The following is an 18,861-nucleotide window of genomic DNA, read 5'->3' on the forward strand; positions in this document are numbered from 1 at the left end:
CCATCATTGATTAAATGATCAATATTTTCTTCAGGATCTTCAAAGAAATCAGATACTTCATAGTGAGTGGTATAATTTTCAGCAACATCTTTGCAAACAAAATTTGTCTCCTTTCATTTGTCATCCTTTTTCAAGAATACTTGATAAAGATCAACTAAGTGCCCTGGAGTATGTCAGGTACAAGATCAATGACCCTTTCCACCACAACGAAAATATTGATCCTTTGTTGATTTATTTTGTCAATTATTTCTTTCTTTATCCCACTTTTAGTGAGATCCTTTCTGTGAACATAATTTTTTTTCTTAATTTTTTTTGTTACCAAAACCTTGCCATTCACCTCTTCATTCTGGGTTATAATTTGCTGCATTTGCTTCAGAAAATGGGGTGGCACTAGTTGGACATGCTCATGATTTCTTAAAAGCAATTAATTGTTACGTTCAGTAACAAGAAGGCAATAAATTAGTTTAGAATATTTTTAAATTATTTTTCTCGATACTACTGCTGCTGCAGGAGTACATTTGAGACATGAAAGGTCAAGAAAGCTTTCTCTAACATGTCATTATCAGTTATCTTTTCTCCACATAATTTCATTCGTGAGATAATTCGGAACATTGCTGAATTGTATTCATTTATGGATTTAAAATCCTGTAGACGCAAGTGTGTCCACTCATATCGGGCTTGAGAAAATATCACTGTATGTCTTTTGATGATTATACATTTTTTCAAGATTCTTCCACAGATCTACAGGATTTTTTAGTGTGAAATATTCATTTTTCAATTCTTCGTCAAAATGACGACGAAGGAAGATCATGACTTTGCCTTTATCCTTCTGTGATACTTTATTTTCAGTCTTAATAGTATTTTCAAGATCCATTAAATCAAGATGAATTTCGACATCAAATATCTATGATAAGTAGTTGTTTTCAGATATATCAAGAACATTATATTTAAGATGAGAAAGTTTCGACATAATAAAAAGTTATTACACAAGTTTTCCTAAATTTTGATTAGAGTCTCGTGCTGATAACGTGCTGTAAAATAAATAAATAAATAAGAGAAAATAAATATAAAATAAAAAATATAAATAGAAGTCTCTAGTATTAATATTTTTAGGGTAAAGTATACTTTTTGTCCCTAAAGTTTGACAAAAGTTTCAAAAATACCCCTAAGTTTTATTTTATTTCAATTTTATCCCAAAGTTTTCGATTTGCATCAAATATACCCCTGACGGCTAACTTTTTAAAAAATTTAAGACCAATTCAATAACAATTTCATAAGAACAACCCTCAATATAAGCAAATCAAGCATAATTTCTATGTATTATTGTTAAATTAGTTTTAAATTTTTTGAAAATTTAGCCGTCGAGGGTATATTTGATGCAAATCGAAAACTTTTGGAACAAAATTGAAACAAAATAAAACTTAGGAGTATTTTTGAAACTTTTGCCAAACTTCAGGAACAAAAAATATACTTTACCCTTACTAATATTATTATTTTAATATAATAGAGATAATTCATATATATTTACTAATATATGTTGCAGCATATATATAACAAGAAAGAGAGAGATAGAGGTGTTTTTTATATATTGTTGTTGTGTGTCTTGCTTCACACTATACTACTTTATTTATACACTCACAATAAATATTCTTTTCAAACTTTATTAAATGCGATCTCTATGAACCTCTCAACTTAAAAAATTCAGCCATCTATAAATATTCATATCACAACAATATTATGTTTTTTTTTTCAGAGATTATGCATTTTTTTTAGTGTATCTCTTAAAATTTTAAGGTTTACGATTTTAAATTTTTATCTTTATAGTTTTATAAGAAGTATTACGTTATACTAATTTGTTCGTACTATCAACAGATGAAAAAGGATATATATTGTTGTAATAATAATTAACATCTTTTTATTTAGCTTCTGAATAAAAAGTATTCTTACTCCTTTCAAATGGTAACCATAACAAGCGAAATTATAATCAGGACTTAATTTGGAGTGTAAGAGGATTTAAAATATTTTATTATGTTATTTGTATATTATGATGTGACAAAAGGAAAAAATTTTAAGTTGATCTACTTAAGTAGTTATCATTCTCAGGTTGTATACATTATGAGCAACCTGAATATTATTATTGAATTTGAATCCTCTAAATTTTAGATTTTTATTTTAAAAAATAAAATAAATTTTTTTATTATAAATATTTTTTTTATATTTTTTTAATTTTTACTTATAAAATAAATGATGATAGATCATATTTTATTTTTTAAAATAAAATTTAAAATTTAAAAAATATAAATCTATTATTATTATAGTATACATCTGATTTTGCTGACTTATTTGATTATGTCACTTATTTCAAAAAAAAAAAATGTGTTTGCTACGGTACGATAATAAATTCATACGTACCGATACGTTTAAAATATAAACAAATAACAATAAGATATGTGGAATTTATTTTTCACGTCAGCATTTAATTTTTTCTTTTTTAAATATATAGTATATCACCACTTTTACTAAAACACCCTTTTAATTAAATAAAAAGACTTAAACATCCTTCCTTTATTTGATTAGACAAAATACCTTTTTAAATTAATCAAATTTTAGAATTCAATTAATTCTAATTTTATAGTTTCAAATAATTGAAACAACAAAACAAAAACACATTAAAAAAACAAAAAATCAAAATTGTTCTTCATCTGTGTTAAACATATTAAAAAAACAAGGAACCAAAATTGTTCTTCATCTGGGTTCAGAAACCTTTCGTTCACGCCTCTGAAGGTTCAGTCTTCTTCATCTTCTTCTCTCCTCTTCCTATCCTCTCTGTCTGCCTCTCTCTGCTCCTCGATCTCTCTCATCTGTCTCTGTGTCGCACGCAAGACGCCATCGTTTTGCTGGGATGCCCTAGCCAATTACCCAACCCAGCAACCTTAGCTCCACACAACGGCTAAACGCGAACACATCCCTCCCATCACCCTCGAGCTCCTCCTTCCTCTCTCCGTCATTGATCTCACTCCCTCACCTCCGTCCATCTCCCGCCGCCGTCGCCGAAAGGAGCTTCGAAGCCACCGTCGTTATCGTGCAGCTCTGTTCCACCATCGTGCAGCTACTGTTTCAGCTTTGAAAGCACCGTCGCGCAGCTCGATTCCATCGTCGCCGGCGCTATCTCTGTTCCACCTATCATCCCTTCGGTCGTGCCCTTGTCCCGCTCTTGCTCAGGATCTGCTCTGCTCTATTCTAGGGCTTCAAGCTTCTAGTTATTTTTTTATAACAATTATTGAATAATTGTTGTTAGTTAATTTGTGAACTTGTTATGGGTTGAATAAGTGTTAATTAATATGTGAATCTTACTATTTTTACTGTGAATTACTCCATTGTTAATGATTCTAATAATTCATCAAAGAAGGCTGTGTTTGATGAGGATGAGGAAGATAAATACAAGGAAAGGAATCCGGAAAATAGTTTGAAGAGAAAAGAGAGTGGCGATGGAGGAAAGTCAACCTTGGAAGAATTGATAAGGGAAGAGGAGAAGAAAAAGGAGAAAATCAACAGGAAGGACTATTGGTTGCGTGAGGGAATCATTGTTAAGGTTATGAGCAAGGCCTTGGCAGAGAAGGGGTACTACAAGAAAAAGGGTGTGGTGAGAAGAATATGCTTAAATACAGTTGCTCTTGCCTTCAAAAACAACACAACTCATTGACAATCTTAAGTGTCAAACACTTAAAAGCACATTCTTCTTTTAAACTTGGGAAGTTTCCCTTGCAGTTATTATTACATACATACTAGAAAAAAATGGGTTTCCGTTTACCTGTTATTCGAAGGACATCATCATTCTCAGCTAGCCAAGCAGCTTCAAAATCCGTGGAAGTCCCAAAGGGGCATCTAGCAGTGTATGTCGGAGAGAAACAGAAGCGGTTTTTGATCCCCGTTTCATACTTGAACCAACCTTCAATCCAAGACTTGATGAGCTAAGCTGAGGAAGAGTTTGGATATGATCATCCTATGGGAGGTCTAACAATTCCATGCAGTGAAGATGTCTTCCAACAAATCATCACTTTTCACTTGAATTGACGATGAATCGCATGCTGCAGGAGACTGACATAGATTAGTACACACATTTTGTACAATAGGTTACTTGTAAAGATTACACATTTTTAAAAGTAAATGAAAGAAGAATGACCATTACTATGACAAGTTCAAAGTGTTTCCTCTGTTTTTTGGTTTAGTGACAAAGAAAGAATTCAATTACTCTAGTATTTCATTTTTTTTAAATATTTTATCTTACCTCTTCAAACGGAACCCTATGCAGTATCTAGTTGTAACAATTCTGCCCGGTGTAAGATAAACCATACTTCATTGTTCATTTGTTCTCATAGGTTGCACTAATTCTCAAGTCTAAAAAATTATAAGATTTTAATATAGAAAAAAGGGATAGAATTATAGAAAACTTTAATTCATGGCACCAATGATACACAAGAAGCTGATTCTACCACCTGCCAATGCAAGTTTAGACTAACAAAGGATAAATTTCAACTGATAACATCTCCTTTATAGCTAAAGAAATTTCTAACATGGGATGTATGGCTTATTTATTTATATATGTCTGTTCTCTTATTTCTTTATTGATGTTTTAGCAATGCCTTAACATTTTCGAAAAGCAAAGATCAGTCTTACATTTAACTGATTTAAGTTCTATTTTCATTCAAGGCCAACTGCAATTTTACTCAATATATGGTTAACTTTTGGTTAAATTTTCTGAATCATCTCTTATTTATGCAGCAAATCAAAATTACATTCAAGTTTGGATAATTAAATGTTTCCTTCACCTTTTTTTTTCCTGCATTATGAAATTATGAGCAATCTATGTGAATGCAAATGGAGATGTTAAAGGTTAAGATATGAATTTGCAGTTCTATAACACAGCCCTCTGTAAAACTAGAATCACTGTGAAAATTGAAGTTCGTGACACTCAATCATGGAATGTCTCCAGCTTGTGTTACTATTTATAATGACATGAAATGTCTCTTCCTTTTACTTCTAATATAAGAAAACCGTGAGTTCATAACAGATTTACAATTGTAGTTTCAACCGCCATTCAAAATTCTAATTTAAATGAAATGGATCATCAACTTCAGTGAATTTCTTCAAAACAATGTTGAACTTAATTTTGATTTGCTGCATAAAGATATAAAAGATGATTTAGATTCAATAAAGCCAATAAAAAATAAATTAGTTAACAAATGAGATGCAATAACTTTCTTTCATTCATGTACTATTTTTACACTTTCAAAGGAATGATACAAGGAAAAGACCAAAATGGACAATCTTCAAAATGAAAAGAAAGAGCTTTATGTACAAAATTTATCTCAACTAATCTATGTCAGTCTCTATGAGCACAATTTACTGCCCACTCAATTGACAAGTGAGGTTCAGGAATGCATCCTCGCTGCAAGGGATTGTGAGACCAATATGCTTAATGTTTAATGTTTAATTACTAAAAGTGCTTCTTTCACATCAGAAAAAGAAGAAAAAGAAACCACACCTCATCATATTACAACTAAGCATGTGAAGACGGGATAATAGCAATTTCAGAGACTTGTTTAATGTTTGATTATTAAAAGTGCTTCTTAAATAATCTAAAATTGCAGGAAGAGTAAGTAATATAAATATATAATAATTTATATGAATAGCTGAATAACGTGAAGATTAATACATACGTACCGTACAAGGAGTTACAGAAGCGTTAAGACTTGAGAGTTGAGACTATGTTACTCTTACTCTTAAGGTATGTTGTACAAGAAAAGTGATTTCTTGCACACTTGCTTTTCTGATGTACAAAAACTCAAAGTATTTCTTTATTTTCCTATAACTTTAAGCAATCAATTTCTGGGAAGCAGCCAGTTCAACTGTTAAGATGAAAGATGATTTGCCAGCTTCTCTCAGATACCGCACGTCTCCATTCATCAGCTTCAACAACTTTCTGCTGATGGGCAGACTAATACCCTCCTCGGATTCTTGTCCCTCTCGTCCGAATATTTGGTTCAGTAATGTTTCCGGAACACCAACACCATCATGTGTTATGTTGCAAAGATATAGAATGGCAAAGACTACCAAGAAATGGCTATAGTCATGTCATCCTCTACCAACTACCAATTTAGAACTGAGAAGATCACAATATGAAACAGGTTTTTTGACCCTTTCTCTTCTTTTTCTTCTGCTTTGGAGGCTGGAGAACTACTTTGATGGCCGCATCAAAAACAGCCTTCACATTCTGTATTCAAAGGCAGATATCGTTAGGGACGTGATATTATCTAACCTTTGGAACTTTTATAGATGTAGAGAACATATATGTACCTACTGTGTTTTTAAACTACATTCGATGTAAACTGGAGCACCGATAAGTTTTCTCAGTTCCTCACCCTTCAACAAAGAGAGAAAATCAGATCACTAATGTATAAAGTAAGCAGATGGTCTCTCTTATGAACACCAACTAAAGGCTAAAAGGCAATGAAATAAGACACAAAGCGATAGCAATGGATATTGGTAATGGAAGCAATGAAAGCTAGGAAGTACCTGCACTGTGGTGATAGGCGCTGCACCAGGATGATCTTGAAAAAACTGCTTATCATCCCAAAGATCTACACAAGTCGCATATTGGTTGTCAAGAAATGCCCAAGCAAGTTAATAATGACACCTTTACAATGAAAGCATTAAATACATATAATTAAGTTAGCACTATATATGAGAGAACAAAAATTCCAAAAGAAACTATATGAAAAATTGAGACCAAAGACAAAATTTTCAGAATAGAAATTCTACTTTTGTTATTGACTATCAGAAATGGAAATTCTAACGAGTCAATAAGAAAAGAACTTATGGAAACACCAGCTCTACCACGACAAATTACTCATGTTAGGTAGTAGCAATCTTCTGTCACTTTAAACTTCCTAATACTGTTCATAAATCAAGGTTTTTTCAAGATTTATCAACATCCATTTAGTTTTTAAAACAATCATTACATTAGCCTTTTAGTTAAACAAGGAGGTAAAGGGAAAAATTAAGAAAGCATTCCATGAAATGGTTTGGTATATCTGAATCAATTATTGATTAAAGTCATGAATTAGGTAACCTTCGAGGATGAACTTCCTTCTCTAAACCACTACTGAATAACAAGCAATCAAAGGGAAAAAAATAACAGCAATGACATTGGAATCCAGAATCTATTCCCCAACTTTCTAATAATGAAAGAAACACAGTATGAGTAAAAGACAGCAATTAGTATGATAATAAGATGAAACTTCACAGGATCACGGAACTACTATCATGCTGAAGGTTATCAGGTAGATAACAAGGGCATCAAACATCAAGAAGGTAAAGAAAGAACAAGAATCTAACCAAGTTTTGTTCCAACAAGAATAATTGGAACACCAGGAGCATAATGCCTCAACTCAGGAATCCACTGGAAAAGGAGGAAAAGAAAAAATTAGTCCAGAGTAGAGAGAAAAAAGAACAATAATAATAATAAGTATATACCAATCTTACTTTCTTGGCAACATTTTCATAGCTAGCCCTGCTTATAAGAGAGAATGCTAGCAGGAATACATCAGCTCCTCGATAGCTTAAAGGTCTTAATCTATTGTAATCTTCTTGGCCTGTTCCAAAATAATTGAAAAAAAAAGGATAAAATGGTGAATAGAAAAAAGACATACCCTGCAGTGCCATGTCCAGCATCTTCTTGACTATCTCTGCTAAAAAATCCTCAACCAGTATAAGTAAATCCTTTCCAATAGCTTCCTCAACTGAAAGGCCTGTCAACTTCATTTTCACCAACACCAGTATCCAAAGGGACTATAATTTCAACTTCTTCAACATCTGTTTTGATCTCATCCTTTCCCTTCAAACTAGTCCCCAGTTCAGATGTAAAAATGCAATCTCTCATATTTTCATCAGCATATATCTTATTTTCAGGCAATACATCGGGCATCACTTCAGCTTTATGGGGATCTGATACAGTTGACAAGCCAACATTCATTGCATCCTTAACTGCCATTTTAGACTCCCCTTCACATGTTTCACCCACAACAGCATCAGAAGGGGTTATAATTTCATCTTTATCCTGATCAGACCTAATCTTGTCCTTCCCTTTCGAATTAGTATCCAATGCAGCAGATGTCAGACTGAAATCTGTTACATTTTCACCAGCTTGGATATAATTTTCAAGCAATACATCTAGCATGGCTTTAGCTTTTTCAGGACGTGATTCGAATGACCAACCAAAGGTAGTAGAATCACTAACTGTGAGGTTAACCTCATCCTTTCCTTCCGAAATAGTATCCAATACAACAGATCTCATATTGCAATCTGTCACATTTTCACCGGCATTGACTGTATTTTTAGGCAACAAATCCGGCACGGCTTCAGGTTTGCTGGGATGTGATTCAGTTGACAAGCCAAAGATATCTTTACTATGGACAACAGCTGATTCTTTGGCTCGTAAATCTGCAATGGAATCAGATAATGATGTCGCAGTGGATCCTGACAATTGATCTTGCAATTCTGGTAAGTTTTCCTCTTCAACCCTTTCACCTTGCAAAATTTTAGTGTGCTGATTTTGACAGCCATCCCTTGACTCAATAGTTAACTGACTCTCAACCGCATCTGTGAAATGAATTATCACACACTATTGAGCCACAGAATAAAAATACTAAGTGACAAATTAAGACAAAATTGTAGGGCTGAAAGTCTGAAACCTTTCTATAAAAGTTCTAATGACTAGTACTAAGTTGAACAAATCCAATTCAATGTGCACAGATGAAGTGAATAAAATTCATTCCACTAATCTCACAATCTATATAATCATTCAAAATCTAAAGAATAAGTTTCCTCTAATTTTCAAATTTTCAGGCACAAGTATTTTACTGAGCCATAAAACTAAGAGAACATGTGATTTAAACCTATCATCTTAGTTCTTACCATTAAAATCACTGTCCTTGGAAGACCCTGAAAATTTTGGATCATCTTTGCCGTCCCGTTCTAAACTGGTACTTGAGTCCAAACTACCTTCCTGCAGAGATTCCGTAACTCCTTGACTATCTGAAACATCTGCAACTGCATTTGAAAACACCTCATCTTCTGATCTATTTATTTTATCTCCAATTCCACTATCATCCTTCTCCTTGTTGCCTATATTCAAGACCTCTGGACCTGACATAACCGAATAAACAGAATATCAGCACAAACATAAAACAACCTAGCCATTTTAGAACATAACACTAATATCAAAGACCATTTATTCATAAAAAACCATATATTCTCACCAAGTCAACACACTACATTAGACACTGCATATTTACACTCTGGAAAAAGAAGAAAAAATCACCTGGAGATTTTTTATCATCATCAAAACCATGTCCATCATCTGAGCTGTTTGAGCGAGATTGTTCCTCGGAGGAACACAGCTTGTAACCTTCAATGGTTCCATAGATCTTCTTGTGAGCACGCCTGTGCTTGGCACTTGGATGTGGATTCGGGAAAGGCCATCCACATTTGTGACAGAGATGAACTCCATGACTCTCATGCCCTATAGACACCAAGGAAAAAGAACAGCTTAAAAACATCCCAACTAACAGTTTAACAAATTTAATCTTTCAAATGACTCCAGATATAATTTCCATAACCAAACAACCCAAAATCTCAAAAAGACGGGCACTTTTCATAAGGGGGAATAGAGTTTTCATATAAAAAGCATTAGTAACTAGAGTTTTCCTATAAAAAGCATTGATGATAATAATAATAATAACAACAACAACAACAACAATAATGATAATTACAACAGTTTCTGCTCAAGATATCAAGATCATATTAACTAACCTTTTGGATCATTGATAGCCTTAGATCCAGCACAGCATAGTGAAAGAACTTGAAGCCTCAAGGATAACTTTAGAATAGACGGACTCTCATGATTATAAAAGAGTAGGGTCATCCCCGCAAGAGAAACATGCTTTCAAGAAAGACGATGCCACTGAACTAAAAGAGTATAAAAGAACAAAATTTCAATCACCAAAAGAGTATAAATTCATACATAGTCAAATGGAGACATTAAATAATCCGACAAACAAATACCAACACAAACGTAAACAAAATATAATGTCGTATGTCACTAGACGGTTCATATGCCCACAAGAAAATAATAAAAACAAAAATAATAAAAAATATCCTATGTTGTAAATCTAATCTTGTGGAAATTCATAATCATCATGATGGTGATTATCATACAGTTTATTAAGATTTTCAATGGCATTTTTTTTACCCTATAGCTGATCATATTATGATTCTTTAACACGAGTGAGACTGCAATCTTCATGCGAACCCCATCATCCACCTAATAAAATTTGAATAATTACACATTAGGCTTAACTACCTAAATATAAAAGAAAGAACGAAGGAAAAGATTAGTGCATAACATTACCTTTATGTTAAAATGATCATCTTCAAAACAAGCTATCATCCAACTTGCAACCCACACACCGGCATCACTCCTACATATCGAGGAAGCTATATTAGAGTATTATATAATTGCATAAATTTCATATCAATAACTACTAATTATACGATCTTACGATCCAGCTTCGAGGGTTGGAAGGCCTTCTGGCTCTTCAAATTCAAATTGTGAAGAAATCAGATTTGGAGTGGTCTCAAAGTCATAGAATGAACGATCTTCCAATACATCGCCTAAATAAATGGCTTGTTTATGTCTATGTTAGAGTTTGCTTTTTTAGTCATATATGTAGATAATTAACAAAAAAAAAAGAAAATATAGTTACTAATTTCAAGGCTGTCCTCTTTCGCTTGAACTGTTTTTCAATGGGTAATGGGTCTAGCAAAATGATTTGTCTTTTAACACGATCAATCACTACGAGGTACCAGTGTTCATGACCTTCGTCAGTAGTTTCAGATATAGGGATAAAGGCCTAATCAAGAGAAAGTCATTTTAGTTATTAAAATTATTTTATGCCAATATTTGCTAATATGAATTTAAAATGATATAAACTTACTCTTTTTAAGCAGTCAACTTTGCCCAAATAAACATATGTGATAAAAAGTGGCAGACGGTTGGGATCCAATTTTGTCTTCTCTGACAGCTACATTATTTCAACCACTAGATTTACAACATAGGATATTCTTTAGGTTGTGAATGAAAATTTGAAAATTAGAGGAAACTTATTCTTTAGAGGAAACTTATTCTTTAGGTTGTGAATGATTATATAGATTGTGAGATTAGTAGAGATATATACTCAAGAAAATTCAGAATATATTTATAAAGAACAATTTATTCTCTCTTTGGACATATGTAAGAACTAAATGCAAACATTAATATATACTTATGATTTATGATGATAATTAATAAAGCAAAACAACTAAAGAAAAAATGAGACATTAGAAGAACAAAATCTGTGTAAAAATTCCAGGATGATATATTGAATAACGGAATAAAACCAACTTGCTATTTATAGGAGATATACTAGTTCAGGTTTTCTCTATTTGTTCTAAGGCTTCTATTTTAGGAGCTTCCTTAACACTGAGATTACTAATATTTGGTAGTTGAAGAGTGCAATGGAAGAAAGCAGAAGTTTGAAATACTTATTATAGCCATGGATTTGCAACAAGAGTAGAAAAATTGCTGATGTATCAGAGAGTGAAAGAAATTGTAGGTCAAATATCCTGTTTATTTTTGAAGGTATCAGAGAGTGAAAGGAATTGAAGAGAGAGAACAAAGAGAGTGAAGGAATGCTATTTTTGATAAGAATGAAAACTAGTTGATATAAGTTGGTGAGTGTGTATTTATACAAGGATTAGTGTCTAACAAACTAAACAAATGTATAACTACTTCTTAAAAGTATAGTGACAGCTATCATAACCTCTAACTAACTTTCTCTAACTTGACTAATATCTCTAACATGCTCCTTCAGACTGAGGCTAGTAGAAGCTTTTGCTAACAAAAATAGGGATTTTTTTTATGATAATGATCTTGATCTTCTTGGGCATGTAAGCCTAAAGGTTATTCAACTTAATCTCACTGTATTTTTGTTTGCAGATTCCAAAGTGATCTCACAATTCAAAAGTTCAATTTTCATGTGCTCTAGGCATGGAGGCTGTGGTGTGAAGAGAGGCCATTGGAGCTTATAGATGAATCATTAACTGACTCAGTTGCTGCAGCAGAATCTGAAGTGCTAAGATGCATTCACATAGGGCTTTTATGTGTACAAGAGAGACCAGAGAATAGGCTAGACATGTCAGCCATAGTTCTAATGCTGAATGGTGAGAAACCATTACCAAGGCCAAGGGACCTGCTTTTTATCCACATCAGTTTAGCTTTTCATCAGGGAATTGTGCAGTAAATTCAGCTAATAAAATTTCTGACATTGTTAGATGCTAGATAGTTTATTTTAGAGTTTAACATACTTTAAGGCAAAAGAAAAACGTTCACTCTAAATGTATATATCATTACAACATGTTCTTACTTATAATTATACATGTTCTTATAATTATACCTATACCTCATTGAGTGCACTTTCTTGTCTATTATATAGTTTCATTTCTATTTAGATTCAGGATCCACCAAAGGGATCTTTTTCTTACGCTTCCTTCTTTTACTTTGTTCCTTCCTCTGAATTCATTTTTGGGTACTTTTCATATTTTTGTGTGCACTTCTTTTCAACTTCAACCCCGTTCATAGAGTATAAACCAAATAGGCATGACTCATAACCAAAAAATATCAACATTCCACACCATCCCTGAATCATAGTTACAAGTACTCCTATTCAAGCACTTCACAGTAGTACCAAATTTCATTTGAAGCATTTTGCTACTGTTATGAGAAATGTCATTTATTGTAAGTTGAATTGGCCAATTATCAATATCATCCTTGAGCTTAATGTTGAGATCCTGCAGAATAAATTTTTAATCAAATTCTAACGCGCATGGACCTGAGTAACCATGAGTTCATTGTTGCTTAATGTAGAATGGTCACCAACCACATCTCTCTCAATAAAGAACCCTGGCTTCTTTGGCTGAGATAGTTCCCATTCACTACTCAGCATCATAAGCACATATGACATGCTTGGTCGATCTTCTTGATTTTGTTGCACACATAGTAAACCGACATGAATTGTTCTTATGACTTTTGGCAAATTAATTGAGTCTCTGATCGATACATCAACTATTTCTAAGCACTTGCCTTTGGCTAAAAGTGTCCATGCCTTATATATATATATTCATTCAGATATTTAGATATTGTGATAACAACAATTAGATCTTGTCTAATGAGAATAATTTGACTAGATAGATGATGCTACTTGATTAGAAATGTAAATAAAAATTAGGGGCAAATGAAAAATTAATTCTTACATCGGCAAGAAGATTAAAGTAGTGGTCAATATCGATGAATCCTTTATTTCGCTTCCCACTAACTATTTCTAATATTAGTACACCAAAGCTATAGACATCAGATTTTGTTGAGTACAGCCCACCAACTATGTACTCTGGTGATAGATAGCCACTGCACAAAATATCAACATACAATTTCAAATCAAGAAAAAATGATCTTATTCATTCCTATCAACATGTCATATAAATGCTTACTTAGCCACTTACTAAGTTCCAACAATATGTCTTGTATTTGCTTCGCTTTCATTTTCTACAAAGCTTCTTACTATTCCAAAGTCTGAGATTTTAGGATCCAATTCATCATCTAACAAAACATTCCCAGCCTTGAGATCTCTATGAACTATTCTATGTCTTGAATCTTGATGAAGATAAAGAAGACCTCTGGCAATCCCATTGATGATATGAAAATGCTTTGGCCAATCTAGTAGCTTTCCCTTCTCACAATCTATTTTAAAGAAAATGAGTTGGACTAATATTCTGATAAGGTTTTAAGAGTTGCATAATCATTCTTAAATGAAAAGAAGAGTATGGTTCAGCAGGAGTCAAACCAAATATGAAGAAGTCCAAGCTTTTGTTGCTCATAAATTCATAAATCAACAATCTTTCCCCAGCTTGAATGCAGCACCCTAGTAGCCTTACAAATCCCTGAAGCATATTTAGTACTATGATAGTGACTTCACTAGTATTTTAAGGCACAAAAAATAAAATTAGTTCTATGCCATTGAAGAAATATTAAACCAAATATAAGATTGATAATGACAATCAACAAAGAATTAAATAGCAAGTATTTCTTTCTTTCATCGCTGTCTTAGTTCCTTAAAACTCTCTGGTTTGCTCATCAATTTTACAGTGATAAACTAAGAGTCATTAAGAGAGACAAAAATCTGTTTAGTCAAGAAGGTAAAAACAATTCAAATTTAAGCTAGATAAGTAACAAGGATCAAATTCTTTGTAACATTACATGCATATTTAAACCAAATGCTTATTTCTGCTATTGACTACTAGGAAAGAGTTAAAACAGTACTATTAATTTGGTTTCAACTTTCAATAGGCATGCAGCTTTTCAATTTTCTTCTGAGTTTTATAAAAATGATTTGTAACATGCTCTATGAATTATAATTAGCCAAACTTCAAAGATTTAGAGTTGTATTACTAATTATGATATAAATGAAACACTCGTATATGAAATAACATCAAATAGCGTGCTATGGTGAATCATAATAGATGCAGTGAAAAATCAAGAATCAAAAATCAAAGAACAGAATCAACTCAAGTACAGACAAGAAAAAATAGAAGCATTAAAAAATCATAACAAAAATCAAGAATCAAGAATAGCAACCAAGAGAATACTAGAGAACTGCAGAAAATATGCCAACCAAGAATCAAGAAATTTAAAAATCATAACTAAAATCAAGTACTACAATACTTAGGAACAAACTAGAATTAACTCAAGAACAGAACAAAAAAACAAATAGAAGTAGTGAAAAATCAGACCAAAACAAATCAAGAACCAACCTAAGTCAGAGACTCCATTCTTGATGATGCAGACAGAGAGTGGCAGAGTGCAGGGAGGAGTGGAGGAAGACGCGGTGGCTGCCAGAAAGGGAGAGGTGCTGGACGATGGCGGCTGGACGGGGCTCGACGATGGAGGGCGAAGGGGCATTCAAAGAACTTCCATAGAGGAGAAAGACGCATCGTTTGCCCAGTTGAGCGATTTAGCCTTCATTCTCCTTTAGGCTCCTTAAATTCCGTGGGTGGCTAGCTACCGAGATCAATGCAGTCAATTATTGCTAGGATTTTTCCGTTTTGGTGTGCTTCAGAGGGGAGGGAAAGTGCTGAATCCTTCTCCATGAATCAGATCCCAAAGTATGAACCCTAGAGTCGAACCTCGAGGTAACGATGGAGAAGCGTTGATTTTCCAACGACGGCAAGTTTCTGAACTTTTCGATGGACGGATTCCAGAGAAGGAGATTTCTGGAAAAGGTTAAGAGACAGAGAGAGAGGATAGGAAGAGGAGAGAAAAAGATGAAGAAGACTGAAACCTTTAGAGGCGTGAACGAGAGGGTTTCTGAACCCAGATGAAGAACAATTTTGGTTTTTTGTTTTTTAATATGTTTAACACAGATGAAGAACAATTTTGATTTTTTATTTTTTTAATATATTTTTGTTTTGTTGTTTCAATTATTTGAAACTATAAAATTAGGATTAATTGAATTCTAAAATTTGATTAATTTAAAAGGGTATTTTTGTCTAATCAAATAAAGGAATAAATAAATATTTTTTATTTTTATTTAATTAAAAGGGTGTTTTAGTAAAAGTGGTGATATACTATATATTTAAAAAAGAAAAAATTAAATGCTGACGTGAAAAATAAATTCTACATGTCTTATTGTTATTTGTCTATATTTTAAACGTATCGGTACGTATGAATTTATCATCGTACCGTAGCAATCACTAAAAAAAATTATTATTTGTATCCATTTGTTGTGCTATCCAAGAAAAAAAAAGAATTCTACAATCTTTTAATAAAAGTCTTATGTCAATATAAGAATTAATTAAAGGCATATAGTAGTGTTGTCTTAATGAGAAATACTAATTAGTTAAGATGAAAGTTCTTAATTAATGCCATGTTTGAAGACTACTTGTTACTTTCTTTCTCCTCAATAAATGTTTAATTTGAAATTCAAAATGACAAAATGGTATAATATGCATTCAAAAGTAATAATACGAGGGTGAGTAATTTAATAAATACAGTGTAAGTGTTTGAGAGAGTTAAACCCTATTTTGGTCCTGAGATTGACGAGTTATACTGATTTGGTCCTTAACTTTTTAATTGTCACAATTTGGTCCTCCAGATTAAAAAAAGTGCACCAATGTAATCCTTTATATATCTTCCGTCGCTAGAATTCAACACCGTTAGTGACGTAGCTCAAGTCTTGTCATGCTAGACATATTAAAACGACATGGTATGCGTTTTGGCACTAAAGAAGGCACTAAACGACGTCGTTTGAGGGTTTGAACAATACTAAAACGTTATACCCCTCCTTTTTAATATTGTTCAAATTCTAAAATGACATCATTTAGTGCTCTTTTAGTATCAAAATGTATAAAACGTTGTTTTAATATGTCTAATATGGCAAGATTTGAGCTATCTTACTAATGGCGTTGAAGAGGGACTATATTAGTGCATTTTTTAAAATCTAAAAAACTAAATTGTAACAATTAAAAAGTCAAGGACCAAATCAATGCAACTTGCCAATCTCATGGATAAAAGTGACTTAACTCGTGTTTGAGAGTGACCGAAGTAGTCAACTATATCATATATAGTGTAACACTTGGTGTAAAATGCCAATATTATATTGAATAAAATTTTTCCTTTTGTATCTTTCTTTTATCCAATTTTTCTTCTGCTATTCATTTTAAATAAATATACTAAAAATTAATATTTTTTTGGGATATTTTCTTTTCTCTATCTATCGTAAAATACGCTATATATCACAAATTTACAATTAAGTCTAAAGTCAAAACTGTAATAAATGAATTTGTTATAACTTTACATATTACTTTGTTTTACATAATAGTATAGTAATCCGTGTCCTTTTGTAGCATTCTATGATTCTAGAATCAAATATACCATGTTAAGCAAAGAAGACATAAAAAATTAAAAACCATTAAAGGAAGGAGATGAAGTATAAGAAAAATTTAAAATATATTTTATTTTCAGTCAAAATTTCAACTGGTGAGTAGAATAGATGGAATTGAAATGTGTACATCCATGACTGAATCAATTGTTGATTGAAAGAAAAAGAAAAGTGTAGATAGTGATACTACTATATACTTAATTTTTACTAACATTTAAAAAATATTACTAAATCATATTAAAATGTTATTTATATATATATATATATATATATATATTAATTAGTAACATTTTAACAAATGTTAAATATATTCTATATTACTAAAGAGTTTTACTAACATTTTTTTAAAGATTTAATAATAATTAATAAAAATATTGCAATAGATCTTCTATAGTAATATTATGAGAAATATTACAATAGACCTTTTTTGATAACATAAAGAAATGTTACAATAGATATATTTTGTAACACTTAGAAAAATATTACTATAGATATTTTTTGTAACACTCAAAAAATATTACAATAGATATTTTATGTAATACTTAAAAAAATGTTACCATAGATATTTTTTTGTAATACTTAAAAAATATTACAAAAGATCTTTAGTAACATTTTTTTAGTTATATTATACTATTTTTTATTTTATATTATCCACAATATAAATATACTAAAATTAATTACTACAACATGAAATATTTCATTAAATTCATAAAATAAAATTTTATAGCTTCTTTCATTAATCAATAATCATTGTACAAGTTTGCTTTATGATGCAAATAAAATGAGAAAAGAAAAAAAATACTTATACCACTTAAACTCTATGAACATTCCATATAAAAAAGAAAAAAAAAAGTGATACATAGTACATAAAAAACTTGGTTATTATACTAATCCTAGAAAAATGTATTTATCAAACATGTCTTGGTTCACTCCTCATTCAATATCAACATACAAATCACAAAATAAAACGATGAAAAAAATTAATGAAAACTTGAAGACTCGACAAGAACAGAACTTGCTTCCCTCTATGTAGACCCATTTTCATGTGCAGAGCTTTATGCGACATAAAAGATGTTGAGTCACTGACTTTATGTGACAATCTCAGACATAGATAGGATCTTGGTGACCACTTGTTAAGCAATGCCTGAAAATAATTTGAGAAACAATCATAAATTGCAAGAGCATAAAGTCAGGTAGTTATGTCACAAAACGTGTTCCAAGTTAATGCTTGCTTTAGTAACTCCAAAATCTAAAGAGACAATGCCAATAAAGGGAAAAAATCATCATAGAAGAAATTGATCGAAAGGTTTTTAGCACCTTCATCAATCATTACATATGCTTTTCAGTCTTTGGTTAGATCGATAATAAAAATAGGATGATGAAAATTTAACGGATGCAAAATATACTTATGATTTTACTCATAAAAAAAAAAGAAGCAAAGTTACCTCCTTCAAACCAACATTTTTGATAAATTTTTGTCAAATTGTTGAAATCTTTGTAGCCAAGCTGGACAAGTTCCTTCACAAAGATTCTAGGAGAGCTTTAAAGCACTTTCAAATCATCAAAAATCAAGTACATGGCTTCTCCTTTAACAAATGCTCCATCCTCATGATGATGAGTAACTTCACTACTGGAATCATTCACCATTATCTTCAGTTCTTTGTTCATCGAGTTCCCACATTTGATGCAAGTAACACCTGAAAAAGCACTTAACAACAAAGAATTACTTCTCTTATAATAGTTACTACAATGTTTGGATGTTCCTCAATGA

The 18,861-nt window shown here is 31.9% G+C and overlaps 2 protein-coding genes and 1 pseudogene across 2 annotated transcripts; 1 reads left to right on the top strand and 2 right to left on the bottom strand.

Moving 5' to 3' along the window:
- The first annotated feature begins 3,795 nt into the window (after nt 1-3,795).
- Nucleotides 3,796-4,074, top strand: LOC148566131 (auxin-induced protein X10A-like; annotated as a pseudogene).
- Nucleotides 4,075-5,874: 1,800 nt separating this feature from the next.
- On the bottom strand, nt 5,875-7,725 carry LOC107644336 (rac-like GTP-binding protein ARAC5). The gene is made up of 6 exons (XM_088487395.1): nt 7,713-7,725; nt 7,546-7,655; nt 7,399-7,462; nt 6,577-6,641; nt 6,362-6,423; nt 5,875-6,124 (listed from the first exon to the last, which is right to left on the bottom strand). The coding sequence occupies exons 1-6, from the start codon at nt 7,723-7,725 to the stop codon at nt 5,875-5,877; spliced, it is 564 nt and encodes a 187-aa protein (XP_088343521.1).
- A 73-nt stretch (nt 7,726-7,798) lies between these two features.
- Nucleotides 7,799-13,121, bottom strand: LOC107644337 (uncharacterized). Its single transcript, XM_088487396.1, has 11 exons — nt 12,990-13,121; nt 12,793-12,948; nt 11,058-11,144; nt 10,858-10,973; nt 10,623-10,757; nt 10,472-10,541; nt 10,313-10,384; nt 9,874-10,003; nt 9,383-9,583; nt 8,977-9,207; nt 7,799-8,661 (listed from the first exon to the last, which is right to left on the bottom strand). Exons 1-11 carry the CDS (start codon nt 13,119-13,121, stop codon nt 7,799-7,801), a joined length of 2,193 nt encoding a protein of 730 aa, XP_088343522.1.
- Nucleotides 13,122-18,861: the final 5,740 nt, after the last annotated feature.

Source organism: Arachis ipaensis, chromosome B5 (assembly GCF_059453495.1).
Source record: "Arachis ipaensis isolate K30076 ecotype BB chromosome B5, ASM5945349v1, whole genome shotgun sequence".
Taxonomy (NCBI): Eukaryota; Viridiplantae; Streptophyta; class Magnoliopsida; order Fabales; family Fabaceae; genus Arachis; species Arachis ipaensis.